At 39.0% G+C, this 25,589-nt stretch overlaps 1 protein-coding gene across 1 annotated transcript in view; it reads right to left on the bottom strand.

The window, feature by feature from the left end:
• The window catches only part of NALCN (sodium leak channel, non-selective), a gene marked incomplete at its 3' end in the record, with an annotated part of 213,114 nt that overhangs the window by 140,559 nt on the left and 46,966 nt on the right, over positions 1 to 25,589 (bottom strand). The window contains exon 7 of the mRNA XM_023752477.1: positions 14,750 to 14,904. Coding sequence (XP_023608245.1) covers positions 14,750 to 14,904 — 155 coding nt within the window. The remainder of the gene's footprint in view (positions 1 to 14,749; positions 14,905 to 25,589) is intronic.

The following is a 25,589-nucleotide window of genomic DNA, read 5'->3' as shown; positions in this document are numbered from 1 at the left end:
TTCTCCAGCTTTCTAACTGTGCAACAACCTTGGAATACATAGTTTTATCTACAATTCCTTCATCATTTACTTGATAATTATGGATCTAACAAAACATCATGATCATAGTTACATTGTATTGAGGACTCACTAGGCATGGGGTGAGAATAACCTAATTTAACCTTCCTACTACCATCTAAGATCTGTACAATTTTTATCCTGATTTTACAGGCACAGAGAGGTAAGTAACATGTCCTGAGTCACCCATTAGTGAGATTCAGGTTGCATCCTGAACCAAGTCCTTCTGCTACCCAGACTTGAGCACTCACAGAATACTCACTACTACAGTTCTAGCCTGGAGACCCTGAGAATACAATCATCACTAAGACCTGCCCCCACCCCCAGGAGCTGCTTCCCTTCCCTGCATCTCAGCATCTGCACAGTTAGATGGAGTTAATGACATGCCACACCTGGGGTGGATGCGACAATGAGGAAACATTTCTTACAGAAAATAGCTGGTTCCCCAGGAATCCTTACTCAAAAGTCTCCTTCAGTGCAACTTCAGCTTGGTGTCATGGTTTGCAGTCAGCACTAATTTTCAATAAAATAATATATTTCCATGTGCAAATATCTATCCTTTTTTATTGGACACACGAAGTTCGGAAAGAACTGCCTAAGAACACTTACTGGCTTTATTTTTAGGTAATTCCTGATTAGGGTTTTTATTTATTTTTTTGCCTTATTTGCCAAAGCACTTATATAAAGAATGAACACTTTTGAATATTTGCTGAAATTAATATTAAGAAGATTGAGAACCTAAAGTCTTAATCCAGCAGAATTGTTGTCAGTGCTCAATAATTGTCATTGCTCATTTGCAGTCTACTCTCTCTCTCCATCTGTTTGTCTTTACACAAGTAACTGCTTATCTATCAGTGTGCACAGAGGCTGTTATAACGTAGTAGCAAAAAGTAATAAAAAATAATAATCCTGAAACAGAATTTTTGTAAAAATAATAATTTCTGTAAATATGTACTTACCAAATTTTAAGATTAATGCTGAAAATGCAAATGTATATTTTTAATATAAAATGATAATTATGTCTCAAAGAAAGGAAAATTGCACTCATATGAAAATTCTAAAAATATATTTAAAAATATAAGGCTTTATAGGTCAATTTGCTGGATCATGGTTAGTTAGAGACTTCCTTCCTTTATCCTTTCCACCCCATGCCCAACTGACAATAGGAAATAGATAAATAAAAGAGAAAAAATTTTGAATGTTTAAATTAGCCCAAAGCTGCCAGGCTGGTGTAGCTCAGTGGCTGAGTCAACCTATGAACCAGGAAGTCATGGTTTGATTCTGGTCAGGGCACGTGCCCGGGTTGTGAGCTCAATCTCCAGGAGGGGGGCGTGCAGAAGGCAGCAGATCAATGATTCTCTCTCATCATTCATGTTTATATTTCCCTCTCTCTTCCTCTCTGAAATCAATAAGAATATATTTTTTAAAATTAGCCCAAAGCTGAGTGACATATTCAGTGGTCAGAGAGTGTGAGAGAACATAGAATAAGAGCTGTGAGCAGAAGATGAAGTCAAGACGGTTCCCAAACACTTTCAGAGTCCATATAAACTATAAGGGCTGCGGGCTGAGCTTCTGCTGTCCAGGGACAGGGAAGAGTTGGGGTGCACCCCACAGAAGGCAGGGGCAGACACTGAGCTCAGGCATGTCCACAAAGTGGGGAGTTTCACAAAGGCTGCTCTGCAATTTAAATGGAGGCTGGAGGAACTCTGCCCTCCAGCCACCAAAGCAACAAGTTGCTTGACTTCTGTCCAATCCATGAGGGGCAGAAGAGTCTCCTAAGAGAAATTAGAATTCCAGATCGGAGCCAACCGAAGTGTAGAGTCCAAGTTTACACTGTCCCCTACAGTGCATAGAGTTCCAGGTCCTCTCCTCCCCAAGCCACAAAGTTAACATGAGGACTAATCCAGAGCAGATGAGATCCCTGGAACCCTGGTCAACACAAATCCAGGAGATGGGGGAAAGAATAAAAAGGTTGCACAAATCTCTATTTAGTATTCCAGGAAACAGAGAATAGAGAGAATGAAGAAGATATAGGATGTAAAAAGATAATATCTAAAAATCTTCCACAGTCCAGTGTCTGTTCAGGTGAATGGCCTCCTCTTTCTCACAACCGTGTATGGCTGTTAGAAACCTGTTTGCAAGGTCCAGAGAGCTTTCTCCTGCGAGGAGGAGGCCCCGCCCCTCCTCAGCACCGTGTGGCTCTGAAGGGCTCACATCAAAGAACAAGCAGCCCTGGAGAGGTAGGTATCGGCCTTCCTCTGGCCTCCTTGGCCTTCAGGGAAGAGCTGTGCCAGGCTTTCCTAAATGACATTATTCCTTTTTGCTCCAAATGATTAAGGGGTGAAATTAATTTAATCTCATGCAGTCTCCAGGGAATTCTGTTCCACTGCCTGCCACTGCCAGCAGGAACAGTTCTCTTGACTGTCAGTACAAGACTTCTGAGCTAGTTCATTGACATTTGTTTCAAGTAACGTGGAAATCACTTAGTTCCAAATGAACAGTGTATTTAAAGGCTAGAGTTGTATTTGCATTTTATTTAAAATTTCAATCATAAATTTCCACAGAAGGATGATTTTTAAAGTCAATATATCTAATATAAAAGTATCCTAAACATGGTCAACCAGTCCTCAGTTGTATAATTAGCTCACTGAGAGTCAGGAAAGACATCCCAGGAAGTACCGGGAGCTTGGCTTCTGCTCAGGTACTTAGGATCTAATGAGCTCATTGGGAAGACAAGGGCAAAACACATACATGCGCGCACACAGGCACACACACAGGCACACACCCACTTGGCAGTGGGAAACCAGTAGAGAGTAGTATTAACTTTCATGCACAAACCATGGTGTCTCAATTCAGACACAAGGGAGACAGATGCTGCTGGTGCAGGGTGGGAAGCTACTTGAAAGTAGGCCCCGGAAGTTGAGTCACCTATTGATAAGATGATTAGGAGGGAGGCATTCCAGGAAGAATAGGATGAAAGAATTCAAGGAGAAGAGAATGAACTACTGGTGTTTATCAGCTTTTTACCTCAATATTCATGCATATTGAAATTGAATTATACTTTTTAAAACTCACACAATAAGGACAGCATTGTAAGTTCTTATTATCTTTTTAAGAAAAATAAAGCATCAGTTATCTATTTTGTTAAAAATGAGCATATCCTTTTGACCCAGAAGTTATTCTAGATAATCTATTTTTAAAGATTCCTCACAGGGTGTGTGTGTGTGTGTGTGTGTGTGTGTGTGTGTATTACTCAGTGAATACACAGTATTATTTATTGTAGTAAAACATAGAAAATCACTTAAATGTCTATTGATCGGGAAACAGTCAAAAGCATTTTATTAAATATCATGAAACTGATAAAGATGAAAGAAGGAAGGAAAGGAGAAAGGAAGAGAGGGAATTATATATGGCAGAATTTATTACTTTCTTTCATTAAATCTCTTATGTTATTTGAAGTGTTATTTTCATAATTTGCAAATATTTAAAATGCAACTATTAACATGCTAATTTCTTGGAAACACTAGATATTTCCAGTGAGTGTTGTCTTCCATGTATAATATGAAAAAAACTAATCACTTCATGCCCTCAGAAATCCATTTTGAAATTCCTTCTTTTATTGTTGATGAAAAATCTCTCTAGTGGCTGTCTTTTCTAAGCTATTCAACAAGAACTCAGAACAATTACTACCAGGGAGTGGTTATCCTTTTTAAAAATCACACCTGCAATTTCTATCTTTAAACCCCCTTTCTTCCTAATATTCTAAATATCTGCACATGTAATTTCAGTTTAAATAAGTCTGTGACCCTGTTTGAGAATCTAATGAAACCCTAAGACTTAGTTCCTTCAGAAATTTCAGAAATTTTCAGTGACACACATTTGCACCCAACCTACGGCCATTTACTGGGGCCTGGACCCAAAGATAAGACTCCTACATTTGGCTCTCACAATTACTCCTCTTGTTGAAGTTTAATGATCTTGTCCTTTATTTAACAAAATATGTCAGGCTTTCCTTGTCCCATGATAAAGCAATTCCTTCAGAGAGCAAGTATAGAATTATCACAGATTAAAGTAAGCACTTTTAGTTGAAATCTACTGCCCTATTTCTCTCTTCCATATGTGTTTTCATAAAAATCAATAAGTAATTCCAGTAACAAGGCTAAACATAGAGATTAATTCAGGGAAAACAATCCTTTGGTGCTTTTCACAAAGTACTATAAATCTCAGTTACATATTTATTTTACAAATTAGTCTTTACTGTGGCTTTTTTATAACTGTAATAAAAATGTACATTCTGCAATAAATCATAGTTACGGGTAGATAATAATTTTCTATTCGTTAGTAAACTTTTCATCTGAAATTATATACATGATATTTGGTTTAATGTCATTTAAATGTGATGCATAAATGTTTAGCATCATCATCAATTCAATGTTCTTTCTATTATAATCTGGATAAAAGTAATTTTCTTTCATCACATTTTATGTCCATATTTAATATCAGATGTAATAAGAGACAAATTATAAAAATAATAGAATGCAATAGAAAAAAACATAGGGAAGAATTACAAAGGTAAAGGCTACATTAAAACAGAAATACTAGACAGTGTAGATGAATTCACTTTCAATCCTATTTCAGAAAAATATGGGTGTAATTTCAAGTACAGAATACTACCAGTGATGAAAATAACCACTGCTGTTATTTCTCATCAATGTTTAATAAAACTGATTTATGCTTCACACAGGGAGCTGAGTCTGTAGCTTGTAGTCAATATGACCAAAAGTCAAATGAGGAAAATACCACACAAGTAAATAGCTGAAATACATGTCCCCTTGGAAGGAAATACCAGTCTCAAATTTTAATACCCATAATAGCCTTCAGAAGTGACTTAGATATATATGAGAATCTGGCAAGCTATAGTCTACTCTACTCTAATTGTTTCACTTTCTTGAAAGGCCCAATTAATTTATAATTGCGAGAAAAAATTTATAAAAATTCACATCCAAAATCTACATTTAACTTCTGTGATGCTGATGATCTGTAGTTTATCTACCTAATATTTCCATATAAGGAAATCTTTACTTTTTTTATAAAGAGAACTGATAAGGTAAATACTTTTTATGTCCTACCTCTAATAAAAAATTCATTAATGCCCTAGACGGTTTGGCTCAGTGGAGAGAGCGTCAGCCTGCAGACCAAAGGGTCCTGGGTTTGATTCCAGTCAAGGGAACGTACCTGGTTTGCAGGCTCCTCCCCAGCTGGGGCCCTAGTCAGGGCTCATGCAGGAGGCAGCCAATCAATGTCTCTCACATCGATGTTTCTCTCTGTCTTTCCCTCTCTTTCCCACTCTCCCTAATAATCAATGGAAAAATATCCTCAGGCAAGGAATAACAACAACAAAAATTCATCATTATGTACTTTCAATATCACCTTAAATAAGAATTATTGGTTAATTTGTGGTATTTAGAAAGCAAACTTAAATTCAGTTCTCAAAGGGAAAGAGAAAGTAAATTCAAATACAGAGGAAAAACTAATGCATGTAGCTATAAATTACATATAGTAAACACATGTATCATCATGGGATTTTTGTTGTTATTGTTACTCCTCAACCGAGGATATTTTTTTTCCCATTGATTTTTTACAGAAAGTGGAAGGGAGGGGAGAAACAGAGAGAGAGAGAAAAACATCAGTGTGACAGAGATACATCCAGTGGTTGCCTCCTGCAGGCACCCAGATTGGGCCCAGGATCAAACCTACAACTGAGATACCTGTCCTTGACCAGAATTGAACACTAGACCCTTCAGTCTGAGGGCCACTAAGCAACCTGCTAGGACTAATCATGGGGTTTTTAATTTAGTTCAGATAGGTGTGGACCTGACTACAATACACCAAATAACATTCTCTCCCACATCTCTCGCCTATTTGTCTACTATCTCATTTTGTATCAAAAGCATATTTATCATTTTTGCTGCTATCGCCTCTAATTCTTGGGCAAATGTCCACAGCTCCATAAATTAACTTGTAAAACTACATCGCCTCCCTCTCCCTTCCTCTCTCTCTAAAATCAATTTTAAAAAACCATATCCTTGGATGTAGATTAAAAAAACACAGGACTGCATTGCTTCCCAGGTAATTTTTAAAGTTGAGATGCTTACATACAGCTAACATAGAGAGTGCACCGCTTTTCTTGTGAAGGGCTAGACTGAAAGGCCCCGAGAGGCCCTCAGTTTGCAGCGGACATCCCTCTTCTTTGCACTCATTTCTCTGTGAGACTTGGGGATGAAAGGAGAAGGCACGCCATCTGTTAGATTACTATGTTGGGGGACATGTCTCCTCCTCATCCTAATGAGACTCTATAATGGACCAGCTGTCCTGACAAGCCACAAGGAATGGCGGTTACTTGTGGCCAACTGACTTCATAGGGTAGAATTTGTAGCTGAGGACACGAGCTTTGACCTCAGAACACAGGCAGCAAGCCTTAATTCCAACTGTGGCCAGTGTGTAGCTTTGGGCAAATCAACTCTTCCTCCTCTCGTTTCCCTCACTTATCAACTGGGGATAATGACACCTTATGGCTTTATTTTGAGGATGAAAAACACAATGGATGGAAAACCTTTTGCCTGGTGCCAGATACATAATGAGCAATCGAAAAATGGCAGCAGTAGTTCTCATAAGTAATGATAGTAATTACAATGATAAAGACTGTCTATTGAACTATTTGTCACCATAAGAACATAGTGTTTGTTATTTCTTAGCTTTATCTTTGATGATCAAATATGAAGAATAGGGAAAGAGCACACTATGTACAGTCCATGTTGCAACAAAAGCATGAATAATTATTTTCAGAATGTCCTGTTTATGGGTTTGTGTTGCTTATGTGCTTCCTTTATCTGATATAAATTGTTTCAATCAGGTTTAGTTCATTACAGATTTTTTAAATTGGGCCTTTGTCTTTGTTTTTTTATGAATCAGATTAGTAACAAAAAATTGTGCCTGATATCTACTTAGTTACTAAATTACTTTTCAGGGTGAATTTCATCATTCAAAGACATTTATTGGTTGTTCTATCAAAATGGAACATGTTTTGTTTTACCTGACTATACAATGAATGGCGAGTTCAAATCACCATCTGAATAGTTTTGCACTCATGTCCTGTACCCAATTTCTTACCTTCTTTTAAAATATCATGACAAGCAAGTTGCTAGTTTAATGACCTTTGCTGCGATTTCCTTTCCTCATGTGATAGAATTGTTGATGCTTTTTTTTCTTCTAACTAGTATATCTCATCTGTTTGGATAGCTGTCTTCTCCATCGTCATCTTACCATAGTAACCTTCTATAAAATTAAGAATACAACTAAGCTTTGAAAGGTACTTTCTGAGTTTTTTCCTTAATTAAACACTGATCTGAAATGTAAAAAGGTCTGGGGAGACAGTAAATTAGCCGAGTCTGTGAATCGTGAGAAATGAGTTTAGCGTCGCCTCTGCCTGGGGTTCTCTAGAACTCTGACTACTCGCTCTGATGCTGTTTGCTCATCTTTAAAACTGTCTAGGAAACCACATGACTTCATTATCTTTCCAAGCTCAAAATTCCTTTAATTTTATGTATTTTATGTTCAGGGCTATTACAGAATTTTAAAATGTCTCCTATTTTATACCTCAGATTGTATGTCCTACAGGTTGATAAGCATGTGGAAGGGAGGGGCTGAGAGTGGGGTAAGAATTCAGAATATGAAAGTAGGATAAGTCGATATGATTTTTTGGGGTGTCGTCTGTCCTCAAACCTTTTCACTGTGTGCTCACTACCCATCTCCCCACACACTCACTTCAATAATGGAATCTGAATGTCTGCTAAAGAGATTTTGCGATCTTCAAATATGTCCTTTTGATAATGTGCATTCCTCGGTGGGGTCTAGTATATGCAGAATGTGTGATGTCCTAAGTGCATAGGCTAACATCTTAGAGGGATGTGTTAGTTGAGGGTCCTTAAGAATGAGCTGTAGAAGAGGTACCCTGAAAGAAAAACAGAAAGCTTTGTAAGTGGAAGAGAGATAGAGAAGCATCCAGCAATTCAGTCACTACTGGACACAGAGATTTGGGGGAGGAAAGGAAATGGATCCTGGAGACCGGGCAGGAAGCAGCAAGGCTGGGGCTTCTGTTTAGTGCTTTGGAAGGAGCACCTGTTGAAAGGCTGCTAAGGACAGGGAGTAGCTCAAGTGCAGGAGAGGGGGCCCAAAGTCAAATGTATAGGGATATATATATAATTAAATGTGTGAGGCTTAACGAGACTATAGGAAACTCAATGGCACAGGCTAAATATGAATACCATTCTAAAGATTCTCAAGAGATTCTAAAGAGGCAGATGAAACACAAGGGGGTAGTTTTGAGAGTGGCAAGAGAGACATAATTGATGCATGAAAACCAAACACCACCAAATACTGGCCCTCTAGAATTCTATACATTAATTAGAATGAAATGAAAATTGGGGTATTAGTTAATAGGGACATAATATGAGGTTATGAACACCTTGTCTCCACCCTTTTCTTCTCCCCCCCTTGCTGTAAAATCTTGAACAATCTGAGTAGCAAACTATTGCAAACAAAACAGAATAATATCAGACACCAGGGTGTTAATCTGGAAGCATCTATGTCCTGCCCTCCTGTATTAAAGTTGTAATTTTTCCTCAAATAACATAAAGATGCTTTCTTTCATATTTTGCTACTGTGGACTAATTTCTAGCTCATTGAGTGTTTGCTCTGTGCTAGACACTATTATAAGTGCAGTTTCTCAGTTACTCCTCACATTAGCCCTACAGTGGAGGTTTATAACTTACCTATTTCACAGATGAGGAAAATGAGGCATGAAGGAGTAATTACTTTCCCAAGGTCACCACACTAGTGACTACAGCTTCAATCGAAACCCTCCGAGCCACTATTTTGAGTTCTGAATTTTTTCTAAAGTAATTTTTGGCTTTGTAATACATTCTCATGGCAAGTGTACAAATACCTCCATTATATGATCCATGTAATGTATATAATCATACTTGTTTTTACTGCTAACCTTAAACGATAAAGACAGCAACATCATTATACTCCCCCCCTTTGTCTTCTCTTTTTTACACAATCATAATTTTTAATATTTACATATACTCCCTAAATCCTACAGTTGTATCAGTAAATAGATATTAGAGACTAGGCTCATGACCAGTCATTCCTGATTAGCTGAATGACTTCAAGGTTCATATAAAATAAAGTCTCTGAGTTCTTGACTCTCAAAAATAAGAGTTCAACACATTATTCCCTAAGGACTTTGTAAACATTGTGTCATTATATCCTAGAGCAGTGGTTCTCAACCTTGGCTGCACATTAGAATCACCTGGGAATCTTTTTAAAATCCCGATTTCTGGGCCTCATCCTCTGGAAATTCTGTTTCTTTGTTACTAATGATGAGGCCCAGAAATCAGGATTTTAAAAAGATTTCCAGGTGATTCTAATATGCAGCCAAGGTTGAGAACCACTGTCCTAAAGTGTGATGTTTCAGGGCTCTCTGAAGACCTCCCATAAAAATGACGATCTTTTTTTTTTTCTGAATGCCTAGTGGATACTTTTTTTAGCTTTGAATTCCATCATCTTTACTAAGATATACCTCAGCACTGATTATTCTGTGTTCATTTACTGAGACAAGTTGTACCCTTTTAATCTGTATACTCAGGCCTTCTTTTTCTAGTTTTCTTTTTTAAGTTATATATCTTAAAACATTTTTTTTCAGTTTTAAATGCACCTAAAGGTACATTTTTATAGATATGACCCTGATTATTTTTTATTATTACTCACCTTGACATCAATTTTTATAGGCCCTAATATTTGTCTCTGTATCATGTAGAGGAGGAGTGAGGTGGTATTATGGGATAGAAATGAAGCTCTCTAGTAAGTGGGTATGTGTGTGTATCAGTGTTTCTTCAATCCAAAGGTTCACAACATTGCATGCACATCAGAATCACTTAGAAAACTTTTTAAAGCCATCTCTGTCTGGGATCCCTCTAACATTTTAATTTATTGGGCCTTGGAATAGTGGTCCTAAGGTATAGCTCATCCTAAGGTATAGCTCGTCCTAAGGTATAGCCAGATGTGCAAATTTTAAGCTGGGTCTTTCCTTTGTCCTAGTCAACACAGATCAGCAGCATTAGGCCCCTCACAATGGAGTGTCCCCTATTTCGCTACAAACTGCTTGCAGAAACAAGGGTCTCTACTTTGTGACGCCCCGCCCCATGGAGATCCAGAAAGCTCCCACAGCCAGCTAGACAGTGATTTCCCCTGACTCCCATAGCAGGCTGTTCCGCTCCGCTGGGATCATTTGTTATTTTAGAATGTCAGCATTCTGCTGGCATTCTGAGATCCTCAGTAGCCAGAATCCTTCCAGGGAATTTTCTGTTAGTCATCTAGCCCTCTGATTGGTTTATGGTTATGGTTTTTTTTTCAGAGTCCTTAAATATATAAGTTGGATTTCTGTTTCTCAGTCTCCTTGATGTTTGGGTGATTTCAGAGATGCAAAGGTGTCTTTACTCTGCAATCTTATAATAGGGGCTCTTTATAACTTTTTTCTACTTAATGACTCTGGCTTTTAATATATTTTAAAAATTGAGTTTTCAACATCAGTATTAAATTTCAATGAGACATAAAGCTACTTATAAATGAAATTATATAATTGAGTTGAAAGTCAATGTATTACATGATAATTTGATTTATAAGAAAAAGAAATGTGCTCCTTTTTAATTAATCACGATTATTTACACATAAAGTATCTGGACCAAATTTATGTGCACAATTAGGCACCTAATTATGGTTTAAAATAAACTGCATGCAGAAAGAGATGACCACATGTATCTAATAAAATAATTTCTTTTCTTCATTTTGGGGAAAACACTATATTTTTTCCCATAAGAGCTTTGAAAATCTCCTAAAATACTACAGTCTGTGTATCTACATAGACACAGAATAACAGGAAGTAGATTTCAGTTTCAATCTAAACTTTAGAGACTATTTTAAAAATTTTTGATGATAGTACAAAGTCAACATTTCATTATCTAGCCATTAGTCATACAATGATATTGAATTCAATCATCATTTGAGAAAAAGAAACAAACAAATCAAATTAAGCTTGCATAGAAAGGGAAGTTATGAGGAATAGACAAAAAAACACACAGACAAATCCAGAGAAAAGAACAACAAGAAAGCAACTTAATTCTCTAGTATGGCTTCATATGGTTACCAGCCAATTAAAAAAGCGCATATACTTTGTTCATTCCATTAGTAAATATTTGTAGAGGGCTTCCTATGAGCCAGGCATTGCCCTAGACCCTGGAGACATGAAGATGAAACGGCGTGCTTCCTGTTTTCAAGGAGCTTAAATCTTTGAAAGAGAAATGTGCAAATAAACAGAACGAACAGCAAGAGTATTGCCTGGCAATCCCCTCCTAGAATTGGGCTGCTCAAGCCAATGTACTTTATATGGAGACTTTCTCTCTTAAAGAGAGATTGTAGCCTGCATTAGTTGAAGCCAGTATAAGTTACAGTGAAGAAAGATGAACCAACTGAAATGTAATGCAGCATTTTGAGTGTGGGCTGCATTTAAAATGGTCAGGGTGTGATTTGACTTTAAAGGATTGGGTGATTCTTGTGCCAAGGCAGCCTAAAGCCTGAATGCTAGCCACTCTCCATACAAGAGATGGGTACATTCAGTTAGCCCAGTGGTTCTCAACCTTCCTAATGCTGCGACCCTTTAATACAGTTCCTCATGTTGTGGTGACCCCCAACCATAAAATTATTTTCGTTGCTACTTCATAACTGTAATTTTGCTACTGCTGTGAATCGTCATGTAAATATCTGATATGCAGGATGTATTTTCATTGCTACGAATTGAACATAATTAAAGCATAGTGATTAATCACAAAAACAATATGTAATTATATATTCAATATCTGTTTTCCGATGGTCTTAAGCGACCCCTGTGAAAGTGTCGTTCGACCCCCCAAAGGGGTCGCGACCCACAGGTTGAGAACCGCTGCATTAGCCCCTAAAAGAAGGGGCTGCAGGCTCTGACAAGTGATGCATTTGAGTCCTGTCCCAGCTGTTAGGACTCCTGAAGCTTGTTCCACACAGTCTGCCAAATCAATACATCTCAGGTCCCATGCCACACCTGTGATTGCCTGCTCATCCCTGACCGGCATTAATATCATCCAGCAGAGGCCTCTGCACTTTTGAGACAGGAGGTGTAAGATTAGTTCTAAAGCCAATAAGTTTAAGAGCATAAAGCAAATTGAAATGCTTCTGGTTTCTAACTTTTTGTGAAATAGGAAGCTGTATCATTGGCCAAAAGAGTTGTCTAACTACAATGCTGGAAATCCACTATGGGGACATATTAAAATATGAGAATGAAAATTTAGGGTTGTTATTTACAAACTTCACTTAAAAAAAAACACAACTATTTGTGTTTTCCAGCCCAAGTTCAGTATTAGATTCTGTCCAAAGGCTTTATTTAGTCTTGTGGTTTAATTCATATATCAGAAAAGTACTCCTTAATCAATGCAAGACCATCATGTACTCTTTCTCACATTCCAATACTCATCCCAGAGTTCGCTAAGCCATCCACCATTCAGGAGTTGCTCTGCCTGAAGGCCAGGGTTGTAATGGGATTTACCAGCCACTTTGTTTGATGTGTGAAGGTCAATTGGCTGGGTTTGTAGTAGTTGCTATCCAGAGTTGACAGGGGCTGATCTCTCTTCCCTGGCTATGAATAAAATCCCCCATCATCCAGCAGGCCCACTGAGATGTAAAACCACATCAAAAGTCAGGAAATTCATTCGGCTTCCAAAAGAGCACAGCCACCACCCTGTTATACATTGAAAGGTTGTTTTTTTTTTCCTTTTAGGCCCTGGGTAAAAGTGTCTAGAATTCTCATAAATGTACCTGGGCCTTGAAACTTAAAAAAAATGTTTTTATTTATTATTTTATGTTATTTTTTATTTCATTACTAGAGGCCCGGTGCACAAAATTCGTGCACGGGGCGGGGGGGCGGTGTCCCCTCAGCCCAGCCTGCACCCTCTCCAATCCGGGACCCCTTGGGGGATGTCTGACTGCCAGGCCTAAACTGGCAGTCAGACATCCCTCTCACAATCCTGGACTGCTGGCTCCTAATCACTCACCTGCCTGCCGGCCTGATCGCCCCTAACTGCCCCCCCTGCAGGCCTAGTCACCCCTCTCTGCCCCCCCAACAGTCTAATTACTCCCAACTCCCCCCCCTACCAGCCTGGTCACACCCAACTGCATTGCCCACCAGCCTGGTCACCCCTAACTGCCCCCCCTGCTGGCCTGGTTGCCCCCAACTGTCAGCCCTGCCAGCCTGGTCACCCCTCATGCCCCCCCCCCACTGGCCTGGTTGCCCCACACAGCCTGCTGTTCAGTCATTTGCTCATTCCTCACTAACCCCCATCCTGGTCTGGTCATAGGCAGCCATCTTTTGAGGGCGTGAGGGTTAATTTGCATAATACTTCTTTATTATATAGGATTATTTTCAAATAATTCTTATAATAATCCTGTTATGGACTACATGTTTGTGCCTCCTGACCAAACTACATGTTGAAGCCCTAACCCCTGATGTGATTGTATTAGGAGGTGAGGCCTTTTGGAGGTGATTTTGTTTAGATGAGGTCATAAGGGTTTGCTTCTCATGATGGGATTAGTACCCTTATAAGAAGAGACTGGAGAGCTCTGTCTCCCCCGCTCCCACCCCATCCATGTAAGAACACAACAAAAAGCCATCAGCAAGCTAGGGAGAGGAGGATGCCTCACCAGAACCCTACCATGCTGGCACCCTGATCTCAGACTTCCAGTTTCCAGACTGGAAAGAAATAAATTTATGTTGTTTACACCACCCCATCTATGGTATTTTGTTGTGGCAGCCTGAGCTCACTAAGACACATTCTCAAAGCATAAAATAATTGTTTAGAGTTCCATGGATTTCTTTTTCTTCAAAAAGCAATACGTGCAATTTGCATGGAATTGTAATAAATGCAATGCTATCAACTAAATGGCAGCTAACAAGTTCTTTAATTACTGTGTGTAAATGATACATTTCAGGATTTAACAGGACAAGCCACAAATAAATCTATACATTTAAGCACATTATATTCATATACAAGTATTCCTCATATATCCTTTAAATGGTTGATGCATATTCATTAAGTATTTGATTAGCTGTCTTGTGTTCTGGGATTCCTTTTCAGCTCTCACACACTCATGGATGCCTATTATTCCAATTATTTAAGACTTACCTTGACCACTTGAGTATAGTTAAAATGTGAAAGAAAACCACATCTTGTTTATTTTTGAGGCAATAACCCCTAAACCTTGCTCAACAAAGCAATACTCTTAAATGCTATAATTAAGAATCAAACAAGTCTAAAATGAGAGCTATTTAAATCTCTACAGACATCACTGACTATACATAAACACAGACTGTATGTTATAGATTATAAGGTAGAATATAATTCAGTCATATAATTAAAACTTGCAGTTGTCTTTACTAGTAAATACTATAGCCAGTCTTAATATGAAATATCAATTATATAACTATTATCTTCGTTTCATAACATTATAAAATAGAAACTGAAAAACGTATTTTACCAGTAAGACAGACCTATCTCATTAAAGCCACTGTAGCCCAGCTCTTGCCTGCTAAGTCCCAGATCTTCAAGGTCCATGCATTTAAATCCTGGTGGGCACTGGTAGCCTTCTTCTAGCTCTGGTGAGCAGTGTGTATCTGGAATAGCTAAACTATTCCAGGTCACATTTCTGTGAATAACACATGAAAAAGTTAGACAATTCCATCAATGGTAAATGATCATTAAAATGAATAATGTAATCACTCTTCATGAATAACCACTGTATATGAACACAGATTTAAGATTCATAAATGGCATTCATCACATTAATGGCATATTAAACATTCTCAAATGATACCTGATTCATCCCCACAATACGTCTTTATAAGAATATTATTACCATTATTTTTTTTGTCTTTAAAATTCAAGATCCAAATAAGCAAAGGAAGGACTTTTTCTATAGATTTTCATGAAATATTAGCTTATCTAGGAATTCCTTGTTAATCTTTACCCTACTGTGGGCATAAACTGTACTTCTCTACTTCTAAGCAATATTAGATGACAGACATTTGCCATATGGCACAGATAATACAAGTCTCATATATGCCACTTGTCCTTCTGCTGTGTTGGCAGATGTGCAGTTTGGAAAGGAAACCATACAAATAAGATGAGATTGAAGGAACTAAAGGTATCATTTGGAAAGAGAGAGATAATGCAGTGATTTAGCCATAGCTCCAGGAATATTAAGGTTTTTTTTTAAGGTACAGGGTGATAATAACCATTTTTCATCTTTCTGGAGGACAAGCAGGAGATTCAGTTGATGTAGAAAGATTTCTTGGCTTTCTTGGTGGTGGGTACAGGTAATCACAGGAATGACTGTGGAATCGCATTCTGAGCTGACCTTAAAAATGGGTCCTAAATGGCTGCTATCTGAGGAATTCACATGGACTATGTACAGGCCAAAGTTTAGGCTAGATGATTTCATAAGCCTTCTAAGCTCCTGATTTTATTCTAAGTCATTTCCACTAGAAACATCAATGTTTCTAGGCATTTCCTAAATAGGGACCAACTTTATGATTGTCTCAGTTCTCTCACTTTATGGCCAAGTTGAGGCAGACTTGTTGGGTCATATTTCTGTTCTTTAGTATCTCCTTATATGCAATTGGCTGCTGTAATAGGCTTTCCCTAGAGTCTAACAAGTAACTTTGTGTAATCCCTTAGCTGCTTGAGGCCACCACACATACACATATTCAGTGTCACACACACACACACACACACACACACACACACACACACACACACCATGCCTGGTGATACCTTCCCCAGTTCTGTTTCAGTCATAAACAAAGCTCTCAAAGCCTTGCCCAACTCTTGGATAATCCTATGCTCATTCCTTCAGGATTCTGTTAGCGGCAAGAGAGGAGGCATGCCTATACATCTCTGGGAATAGGTGTTGAAATAACTGTTCCCTCTAGTCACATTTTAAGCTGCTCCTTTGGACTCCACATGCAAGCCCCAAGGGAAATGCTCTAATTGTGGAAATTAGAACTTTGTTTTGTCAGAAAGGTATGACTTCAGGAAGACACGTCACTTATTTCTCCTCATTTCACACTTCTACACCTAGGCCAAATGATCTATTTTCACTGAGGTCGAATCTGACTCTCTGTTTCTGGTGTGGTACCCACACCTCACACAGGAGAATAAAGTGGTAAGGAGACAGGGCTTCAGAGTTTCAGAGTAAGGCTTTCTGGATTTGATCCCAAGCTCTGTCATTTACTGGTTGTGTGAACTGATTAAAGTTCTAGGTGTTTCTAAGCTCAGTTTCCTCATGGGTAAAATAGGGAGAGTAATCATAATTAACAGGGAAGCTGTGTGAGGATTAAGAAAAATTGCACTCAGTAATGCACTCAGCACAGCTCTTAGCATGTTGCAAGTGCTCAATAAATGCTTACCCTATATAATAGATATTGAAATAGATATTGAAGAGGAACAAAAATCAACATGCAGACGATAATTTAAAATCCTTAGAAATCATGAGTTTGCCAAAGGAAGAATAGTTCCCTGAATCATAGGAACCGAGGAGAAAGAGCTTGAAATGGGAATGAGAAGTCACAGCCCAAGAGGTAGGAGGAAAGTCTAGAATGTGTTTGTCATCAAATCCAAAAGGTTCAAGTGTTTCAAGAAGGAGGTTGTGGTCAACACGCTTAAAGATTTTACAGAGGTCAAAATCGTCACCATAGAAAAAAATCTTACCCTATATAATAAAAGCCTAATATGCTAAGTATCCAGTCATCCAGTCAGCCGTTCAACCAATCAAAGCATAATATGCTAATGATATGCTAAGGCTGCTCAACCACTCGCTATGACGTGCACTGACCACGAGGGGGCAGACACTCTGACTAGTAGGTTAGCTTGCTGTTGGAGTCTGGCTGATCTGGACTGAGCGAGACAGGGCGGACATGCCCTGGAGCCTTCCCGTAGTCCCTCCCTGGCTGGCCAACCTCCTGCATCCCTCCCCAGCCCCAATTGTGCACTGGTGGGGTCCCTCAGCCTGGCCTGTGCCTTCTCAAAATCTGGGACCCTTCAGGGGATGTTGGAGAGCAGGTTTCAGCCTGATCCCACAGGCCAGCCCGAGGAACCCGACTGGTACACAAATTCATGCACTGGGCCTCTAGTTATAAATAACTATTCATCATTATAACAATAAAATGTAGCATGAATCCTGGCATGTAAAAACACAACAATAGATACTTGTCAAAAGTATAGAAGGAATTTTGGGATGTGATACTGAAAGCATTATGTTCACAGAATTATACAGCTGAAAAAAACTTTACATATCACCCAATACTTTATACTTGAGGGAGGTGAGGTGAAGTTCAGAGAGGAAAAATTTTAGTAGCCCATCAAAATTAATAATTTTTTCATTGCCAGTACTTCAAACAATAGCCACAATGTCTGAAGAGACACTGCCTACATGAAAAAAAAATTTTTTAAATCATCTTTCAGATATTTGGATAGGAAATTGGACTCTGGAGCCATGTGACTTGACCTATCTGTGCCTCGGTTTCTTTATCTGTGAGATGGCAGGAAAATATCTACCTTATAAAGCTGAGGTGAAAATGTAGATTTACATCTGTAAAGTACTTAAAATAAGTACTTGGTAGACAATAAATGCTACTCAACTTATTGTTATTGATAGTTTGATATTGGTAAACTGCATAGATTAAGGCCACAGTTCTGGTGTGTACTAGTACTGCCTCAGTTTCCACAACTGCACCTACTTTATAGGAGAGAGAATTTTTTTAATCATCATCTGAGGACATGCTTTCATCAATTTTCAGAGAGAGGGGAAAGGAGAGATAGAGATGATGATAGAAATAGAGATAGAGATAGAGATAGAGATAGAGATAGAGATAGAGATAGAGATAAAGATATATATATATATATATATATATATATATATATATACACACACACACTAGAGGCCCACTCAAAGGCGCCGTGGCACAAAAATTTGTGCACTCGGGGGGGTCCCTCAGCCCAGCTATGCCCTCTTGCAGACTGGGGACCCCTCGGAGGATGTCCACCTGCTGGCTTAGGCCCGCTCCCTGGGGGGATTGGGCCCAAGCTGGCAGTCAGACATCCCTCTGGCAGTCCGGCAGCCCTCGGGGGATGTCCACTTGCCAGCGGGGAGCAGGCCTAAGCTGCAGACCGACATCCTTAGTGCTGCTAAAGAGGGCGGGAGAGGCTCCCACCACCACTGCTGTACTGGCAGCCGTCAGCCTGACTTCTGGCTGAGCAGAGCTCCCCCTGTGGGAGCACACTGACCACCAGACGGCAGCTCCTGCATTGAGTGTCTGCCCCCTAGTGGTCAGTGTGTGTCATAGTGACCAGTCATTCCCAGTTGTTCTGCTGTTAGGGTCAGTTTGCATATTACCCTTTTATTATATAGGATACAGGCATGGTGAATGGGTGGGGGCTGGCTGATTTGCCCTGAAGGGTGTCCCAAATCAGGGTGGGGGTCCCGCTGGGTGCTTGGCCAGCCTACGTGAGGGGCTGATGGCTGTTTGCAGCTGGTCACACCCCCTTTAGGGTGGGGGGGGGTCCCCACTGGGGTGCCTGGCCAGTCTGGGTGAGGGGCTGAGGGCTGTTTTCAGGCTGGCTAAGCCCCCCGGCGATGGAAGCTCCCAGCCTCTTCTTTTTTTCTTTTTTTTTTTTATTCTGGGATTTATTTACCTTCTATAATTGAAACTTTGTAGCCTTGAGAGGAGCTCAGAGCCAGCCAGGGCAGGCAGGAGGGAAGCCTCCTGCTCACTCCAGCTCTGTGGCCACGGCCGGCTGAAAGCAGGTATCTGGGGTTTATTTACCTACTATAATTGAAACTTTGTTGCTGTGAGTGGAGCTCAGAGCACGACACGGCAAGCAGGAAGCTTGGCTTCCTCCATCATTGGGGCAACCAAGCCTGCTTGCTCCAGCTCCGTGGCTGCCAGCCGCCATCTTGGTTGGGTTAATTTGCATATAGTCGCTCTGATTGGCTGGTGGGCGTGGCTTAAGGCATAGCGAAGGTATGGTCAATTTGCATGTTTGTCTTTTATTAGTGTAGATAGTGAGAGAGAGGTTTTATATATAGAGAGAGGTTTTATATATATATATATATATATATATAGAGAGAGAGAGAGAGAGAGAGAGAGAGAGAAACATTGATGTTTTGCACCCAGACTGGGGATACAACCTATAACCTTTCGGTGCATGGGATGATGCTCAACTAACTGGGCCACATTGGCCAGGGCTGTAAGGGTGTTTTAGTGATTAATGTAATGAGCTTATGCTCAACTCTCAGAATATTGCTGAGAATAAGTTACTCACTCAATAATTGTTAACTATCATGATTATAATTTCATTAATTTATAAATATTAGAGTAGTTTATTCCTTTTTTACTTCATTTTTCCTTCATATTAAAACCAATTCTCATTTTAAGCACAGCCCTCTCCAGCACAGATATTATTTTGAAATCTTTGGGTTCCAGAGGCAGCAGATGTGAAACACATTATTTTTGCCAACATCAAGCTATTAGCAAATTCTTCTTAGAGACACATTTATTAGATGATTAATTGCTCTGGAACACATGTATTTAAAGCCACATAATAACCCTTTTTAAAAATAGAAATGAACATAAAAAGTTTCAGAATAAATATTACTTATCTTAGTTACATTTCTCAGTTAACAAGAAATCTTCCAGGTTTTATTTTTATTCATTGATTATTAATTATTCCCTTGTTCATTTTTCCTCAGATATTCATGATAGAACAAGAAGCTCTCTGGAATTAGCGGGGTAGAATTCTGGCTCTAACCAGCCAAATCCTAATATAGACAATGATTCTCCCAGTCATAATAAATAACCATTTATACTTCTGTGGGTTTCAAGAGCTGCATTTCTTACTCATAGTCAGATTTCTTGCAAAAACTATCTACTTGTAATCTCCCTAATTTAATTTTCAGCCCATTTTCATGATCTCTATCCCACTGGAATTGCTCTTTTATTTCCACATGCTACATCCAATTAGAAAATTTTTAGTTTGTATCTTCTGTGGCCTCTCTATAGTATTCCACATAGTTGTTTTGGTAGTAAGTCAAATAACGACCCCCTAAAGATGTCCATGTTCTAATCTCCTGTGAATATTTTAAATTACTCGGCAAAAGGGGATTAAGGTTACAAATGTGAGCAAGGCTAAAAATCTTGAGCTTGGGTGATTACTGTGGATTATCTAGGTGGGTCCAACCTGATCATGAGTCTTTAAAAATCAAAAACCTTTTCTAGTTGTGGTTAGAGAGACATGTGGCTATGGAAGGAAGGCTCAGAGAGCTGCAGAGATGCTGGCTTTAAAGATGTCAGTTTTGTCCATATTTCTCAGATCATTCTCCTTTCCTATCTCCTCCCCCTACAATGGACCTTTAAATACTAAGTTTTCTCTCACCTTGGCCCTTGGCCTTCCTCTCTTTTCCATGATGTTCTCTCCCTAAGCAATCAGATCCACTTCCATAGTTTCAATTCTCTCTTGTCCCAGGTGCCAGTGTAGTCTCAGAGCTGCATGTCCAACTGCCTATTAGATCACTCCATGTGGCCCCAGCACAAGTACTAATCACTCTAACCCCATAGTGAACTCTGACTCTTTCATCAACACTTCCTCTCATTGAGTTGCACCATAGCACCATCATCCAGGGTTGAGAAAGTTTGAAATACTAACAGGGGTGGGCAAACTTTTTGACTCGAGGGCCACAATGGGTTCTTCAACTGGACCGGAGGGCTGGAACAAAAGCATGGATGGAGTGTTTGTGTGAACTAATATAAATTGAAAGTAAACATCATTACATAAAAGGGTACGGTCTTTTTTTTTTTTTAGTTTTATTCATTTCAAACGGGCCGGATCTGGCCCGCGGGCCGTAGTTTGCCCACGGCTGTACTAGAATCACCTCTGATACCTACTTCTCCACCAACCCTCATAATTAATCATTATGTTCCTCTAAATATCTCCCAAAATAAATTTTGAGTTAATTCAACTCTCTCTATCTCCACCTCTCACCTAACTAGCCATCCTGCATCCGCTCAGCTTTTCCAGTCCATTTGCCACAAAGCATATAGAGCAGCGGTTCTCAACCTGTGGGTTATGACCCCTTTGGCAGTCGAACAACCCTTTCACAGGGGTCGCCTAAGACCATCCTGCATATCAGATATTTACATTACGATTCATAACAGTAGCAACATTACAGTTATGAAGTAGCAACAAAAATAATTCTATGGTTGGGTCACAACATGAGGAACTGTATTTAAAGGGCCAGAAGGTTGAGAACCACTGATATAGAGAGACTTTTCACCACCACTATCTTACATTAACTCTGTCAGTGGCAAATCTTTAATATGATTTACAAGACACTGAGGATATGGCTCCTCCCCTTCCCCCAATTATCCTAGTGCCCAACCATATTGGCCTTCTCCCAGCTCTTGGTGTGCTCCTTCTATTTCAAGGCCTTTTCCTCTGCTAGGAAATCTCTCCTCTCTTCTTAACCTGGTTAATAATCCATGTTTTATCCTTCAGGCCCAGACTGAACATCACTTTTTCAGCCTGAATGTTACCTCAAATCTCTACAATTGGGTTCGGGTTTCCTGCTGTAACTTCTCAGAGCACCCACACTTTTCATTTCTGGCACCTGGCACATGTGTAATTCATGTTTGTGTGCTCACTTATTCATTGGATGTAGCCTCCAATTCTATAAAGTCCCTGACACATAGTTTGGTGCCCAGCTGTTTGGGCAAACACCAGTCTGGAGGCTGCTGTGAAGGTATGTTTGAGATGTGATTACTACTTAAACCAGTAGGCTGTGAGTAAAGCAGATTACCCTTCATAATGTGGGCACTTTGGGGAAATTGAAGGCATCAAGGGGGAAAAGACTGAAGTCATCCAAAGAGGAAGGAATTCTACCTTCAGGCTGCCTCTGGACTCAGGACTGCAACTCCTGATGCATTTCCAGCTTGCTAGCCTGCTCTGAAGAGTTTGATCTTGCTAGCTCCACAGTCTCATGAGCCAATTCCTTAAAATAAATCTCTTTCATGCTACATATACACCCTATTGATTCTGTTTCTCTAAAGGACCCTGACTAATACATAGCAAATAGTTAATAACTATTTTCTGAGCAAATAAATAAATGTCCTTCTCTTCATCAATATTTAAATCTATGGTGAATCAACCAATCAATAAATTAATTTGCAAAGTAACCACAAGAGAAACTCTTCAACAATTGGATCCTGGTATTTTTACACATTTTTTTCTTGTTATAACAAAAAATAGGCATACTTTTTCAATTTTTTAAAATAATTTCTGGCTTTAGTAGTTCCCATGTTTAAAAACAAGTACTGGAACCCCTCAGAGCAGTTAATTGTTTTTCAAAAGGCTTTAATTATCTGTCTGGCATATATATATATATATATATATATATATATATATATATATATATATATATATATAATGTCTTAACCAATTATCTATTTACAAATAATATATGTAGAAGTTTGATATCCAAGAAAATATACTCTCAGCTTGTTGCTGAAACTGTTTAATAACAGTTCCAAACAAATTCTCAGTACTTCAGAGTTTTATGATTATAAGTTATTATTTCTGATAGCACAGAGCATTGACTAATATATTGGGACACAAGGAGTATCATCTCACTTCATTGATTAACCAGCTTAATCACCTCGGGCAATTCACTTCAACCATTTGAGCAGCCTTTTAAAAAACAATTCCCTGAATGACCTCATAACACATTCATATAAAAGAAAAGGTAAATGATTAGAGTGAAACTATGTTCCCCATTGTGTTCTGTCCTCATCTGTCCGTAAGACTCACCAATGACAAATGCTCAAGACGTTATGTTCAAATTTTTCTTTATCCCTGATATCTTTCTCTACTGATATCAAACTGCTGTCACTGCTTACTGCAATGAGTTTAGTGTTGACCTCATGAGTGAATAATTACGGTCGCTCATGAGCACACTGAGTCCTCCATTCTAAGGGTTTTAAGGGTGGGGATTTTAGGGGAGGTCCCAGGGAAAGATCTTAATAGAATATTCAGTAGGTTTCCCGGAGTGTCCATTCAGTGTCGTAGTCTCCACTGATTGCTTGGCCAGCACCAGGACATGGGGTCATCATTCCATGCAGCTGGTTCTGATGTCAGCTTTGGCTGGTTGCTTATCTAGGGCTGGAGCTGAAATACAACTGAGGCCTAGATGTTATCTCTAGGGAGGAAAAGTCAGGGGGTCCACACCTCATGACCTGTGCTATGCTATGGGAGGAAAAGTCACCCTGGGGGCAAGGTTCCAACCTACAATTGATTTTCCATTGTGAAGCACCTGGAGATTTTCATCCTGGTGACCTTCTATACCCAGCTCATAGTCCTTGCTCTACTCACGTCTGTCTACATATCACAATAACTACACTTATTACCACTCAGCCCTTTTCAGAAAATTTTTTTTTATTTTCTTAGTGGGATAACTTCATTTCATTTGTCTGGTCATTCACTCAAAATAATTACCTTTGACAAGTCTATTCTATGCCACACAGCATGCTAAGAATAGAGATGGCTAAGGTATTTCCAACTCACAGACTTTATTGCCTAATGTGAGAAAGAGCATAGAAAAGTAATGTCCATAATAGAGCATGAGGAATGCTTTAAAATAGATCTCTATGCTCATAGTGTTACAAAAGCAGAACGTAGAAACATTACATATGTTACTGGTGGTGAATGGTGAGTCGTAATGGGAAAACCTTCCTGTATGGGTGATACTTGGAGTAACTATTAAAGGATTAGCAGACACTAGAAAACAGCCTTCTGGAAAGTGGAAATGTCAAAGCCTGTTTGCACAGGACACAGAGAAAGAAAAGGCAAGAAGAGAAAAAGAACAACAATTTTACTCTTTCATTGGTGGGTGTAGCTATTCACAGCTTTTTCTCCAGGGTTGTAAATAAACAGCTATTACCATAAAATAATAATTTTTTAACTACATACCCAGAGATTTGGATATTGGGGAAAAGAAAAGGGCACACACACCATCTTCACACCTGGGAGGATAGTGAATATGGCCTTTGATACCTCTGGTCATCGCGTGTCTCACTATTAGTGGGGGCATGGATTGTGCCTCTCAGTGCACATGCTGGCAGTGACCTTGCTCTGGTTGTTACCCGCCTTTCAGGTTTACTCCAAGAATCAGCTGGCTTTGCTTTGGACTCCTCTTTCAGGACTAATTAAAAACTCTTAGGATTTGGCCTGGCTAATTCTAAAGCTGGGTGCTTTCAGAAACTAATCCCACCCTGGAATTTGCAGAGATGAAACTATTGATTTTTGAAAACTTTTAATTACCCTGGACTTTTAGAGAGACTAAAAGATAAGATAAATAGTCTGAGGCAGAAAATAATATTGACATCACACCTCTTTTTATAAACAAGTAAATCTGGCCAATTTTCTAAGAAATTAAAAAGTAAATTTCTCCTTACTGTTAAATAGAGAATATTTTAATATGATTTTTTTTCCTCATCTTTTCCTGAATGGCTAGATTGTCAAAGCCATAAAGAACTGAATTCATCATGAACCAAAATTTGAATGACAATATGCTATTTTATTTTATTTTTAATTTTACATAGTCATTTCATTTTGTTATATCTGTATAGTTTTTAAAATTATATATTTTCCCCAAGTTTACTTAGTTTTTAAAATTATATATTTTCCCCAAGTTTACTTCCTTAACTATATCACTCACTACTTTGCCAACATGGATAAAGGACAACCCACAGGACAGGAGCCTGGAGACTGGCATCTGAGGCAGGATGAGACAAAGAATATATTTAAAAATATTATTTTAGAAAAGTAAACTATCGGGACACAGAAGAAACATTGATCAGCACCAAATTGAAAAATGTGAAACCTGTTTTGAGGTTTTATACAAATCTACTACCCTTGACATTTCAAATCTAGGCCAAGAGCTTCTCAAGCAATAACTCTTCTCTTTTTGCTTTGGGAACTAGAAGATCCAGGGCTAGGAGTTATCTATAAGGAATGAGTTGGCATGATGGAAAATAGCCATCCGAATATGAGGCCAAGCAGATAGGACTTTAGTTGGTGATTCCACCAATTAATTAACGTGTGGCAAGGAGCTATTTCCTCCCTTCCCTCATGAGGATCAGCATACCCAATGTATAAGATCACTTTATGAATTAGCAACTATGAATATAAAGTGCTTCATACATATTAAGAGCTCAAAATACATTTGTGCTTTTCAGAGGTGGTTTGGTTCAGTGTATGGCTGAAGAGCAGCAATTCTTCCCA

This window comes from Myotis lucifugus, unplaced genomic scaffold, assembly GCF_000147115.1.
Source record: "Myotis lucifugus unplaced genomic scaffold, Myoluc2.0 scaffold_33, whole genome shotgun sequence".
Lineage (NCBI taxonomy): Eukaryota > Metazoa > Chordata > Mammalia > Chiroptera > Vespertilionidae > Myotis > Myotis lucifugus.
Note: the sequence above shows the minus strand (reverse complement) of the source record. Positions and strands in the feature narration are given on the sequence as shown.